At 37.2% G+C, this 1,536-nt stretch overlaps 1 protein-coding gene across 1 annotated transcript; it reads left to right on the top strand.

Moving 5' to 3' along the window:
* Window positions 1-519: 519 nt before the first annotated feature.
* On the top strand, window positions 520-1,531 carry LOC104996247 (zinc finger protein 525-like; the record flags this gene model as incomplete). The annotated part of the gene is made up of 1 exon (XM_010850425.1): window positions 520-1,531. A coding segment is annotated over exon 1 (984 nt), but the record flags the coding sequence as incomplete, so codon positions are not given.
* Window positions 1,532-1,536: the final 5 nt, after the last annotated feature.

The raw sequence follows: 1,536 nt of genomic DNA, 5'->3' as shown, positions 1-1,536 counted from the left end.
ACGTGAGTCAAACTGGGAAAAACACCAACTTCAGTCTTCAACATCTAACGAGAAGTGTAAGTGTTTAAAAAAAGATTTCCGTCCTTTTTTGAAACATACATGTTCTCTAAAGGGACACGTGGAAAATATGGAAGGTAATTTAGTCTCTACTGCAAATCCTCATTCATACAATTGTGAACGTAGGCTTCGACTAAACATACATTCAAGGATGTCTGAACACCTACAATAAAACAATGAGTGGGAAAATTCACTATCTAATCAATTTGAGAGGTCCGAGAGAAGAGAGTCATTTTTCTTCCCCCAACAGATATTTTCTCTCCATTCCAAGATGTATTATGTTGATAATAATGGAGGAGACATAATCCAGCCATCATTGTTCAATAAATATTGTGATATGGTTAATACACAACAACCTTCTTTATGTAATAAAATGAGTCAGACCTTAAGTAAGAGCTCCAGCTCCAATAATTACAAGAGTATTTATGGTAGCCTGAGAAGGTATTCAGGCAATGAAAATGGGTATAGGGTTGAAGGAGACTCAAACCTTATGAAACATCAGGGTTCCGAATCATCAAACAAGGATTCTAAAAGTAATAAATGTAGAAACACCTTTGATCAAATGTCAGGTTTTTCTCTAGATAAGAGTACTTGTACTGAAGAGAGGACTTGTACTGAATATGGGAAGGTTTCTAATCAGTCTTCAGAATTTATTCAACAGCAGACTGTTCAGAATCCACAGAAAGAAAACAAGGGTAAGATATGTGGGAAAGTCTTTAGCAACTCATGCCATCTATGTAGACATAAGAAAATCCATACAGGAAGGAAACCTTTCAAATGTACAGAATGTACCAAAGCATTTAACCATAGCTCCCTTCTTACTAAACATCAGAGAATTGACGCTGGAGAGAAACCTTATAAAAGTACAGAATGCGGCAAAGCCTTGAATCACAACTCAAACCTTATTCAACATTGGCGAGTTCATACGGGAGAGAAGCCTTACAAATGTACAGAATGTAGCAAAGCCTTTATCTGTTCCTCGCATCTAATCTGTCATCAGCAAATTCATACTGGAGAGAGACCTTATAAATGTACAGAGTGTAGCAAAGCCTTTATCTGCTACTCACAGCTAACCTATCATCAGCGAATTCATACTGGAGAGAAGCCTTATAAATGTAAAGAATGTAACAAAGCCTTTATTCAACGCTCAAATCTTACTCGACATCAGCGAATTCATACTGGAGAGAAGCCTTATAAATGTAAAGAATGTAACAAAACCTTTATCCGTGGCTCACATCTTACTGAACATCAGCAAATTCATACTGGAGAGAGACCTTATAAATGTAAAGAATGTGGCAAAGCCTTTATTACGAGTTCAGCCCTTACTCAACATCACCGAATTCATATTTGGGATAGGTGTTATAAAGGTACAGAAAGTGGCAAGGCCTTCATTAAGGGTTCTAGTCTTTCTAAGCATCAGCGAACTCATACTGGGGAGAGACCGTATAAATGTACAGAATGTGGCAATACCTTTAATCG

The sequence above is a fragment of the Bison bison genome, unplaced genomic scaffold, assembly GCF_000754665.1.
Source record: "Bison bison bison isolate TAMUID 2011002044 unplaced genomic scaffold, Bison_UMD1.0 scf7180017851323, whole genome shotgun sequence".
NCBI lineage: Eukaryota > Metazoa > Chordata > Mammalia > Artiodactyla > Bovidae > Bison > Bison bison.
The sequence above is the reverse complement of the archived record's forward strand: the minus strand, read 5'-3'. Positions and strand labels throughout refer to the sequence as shown.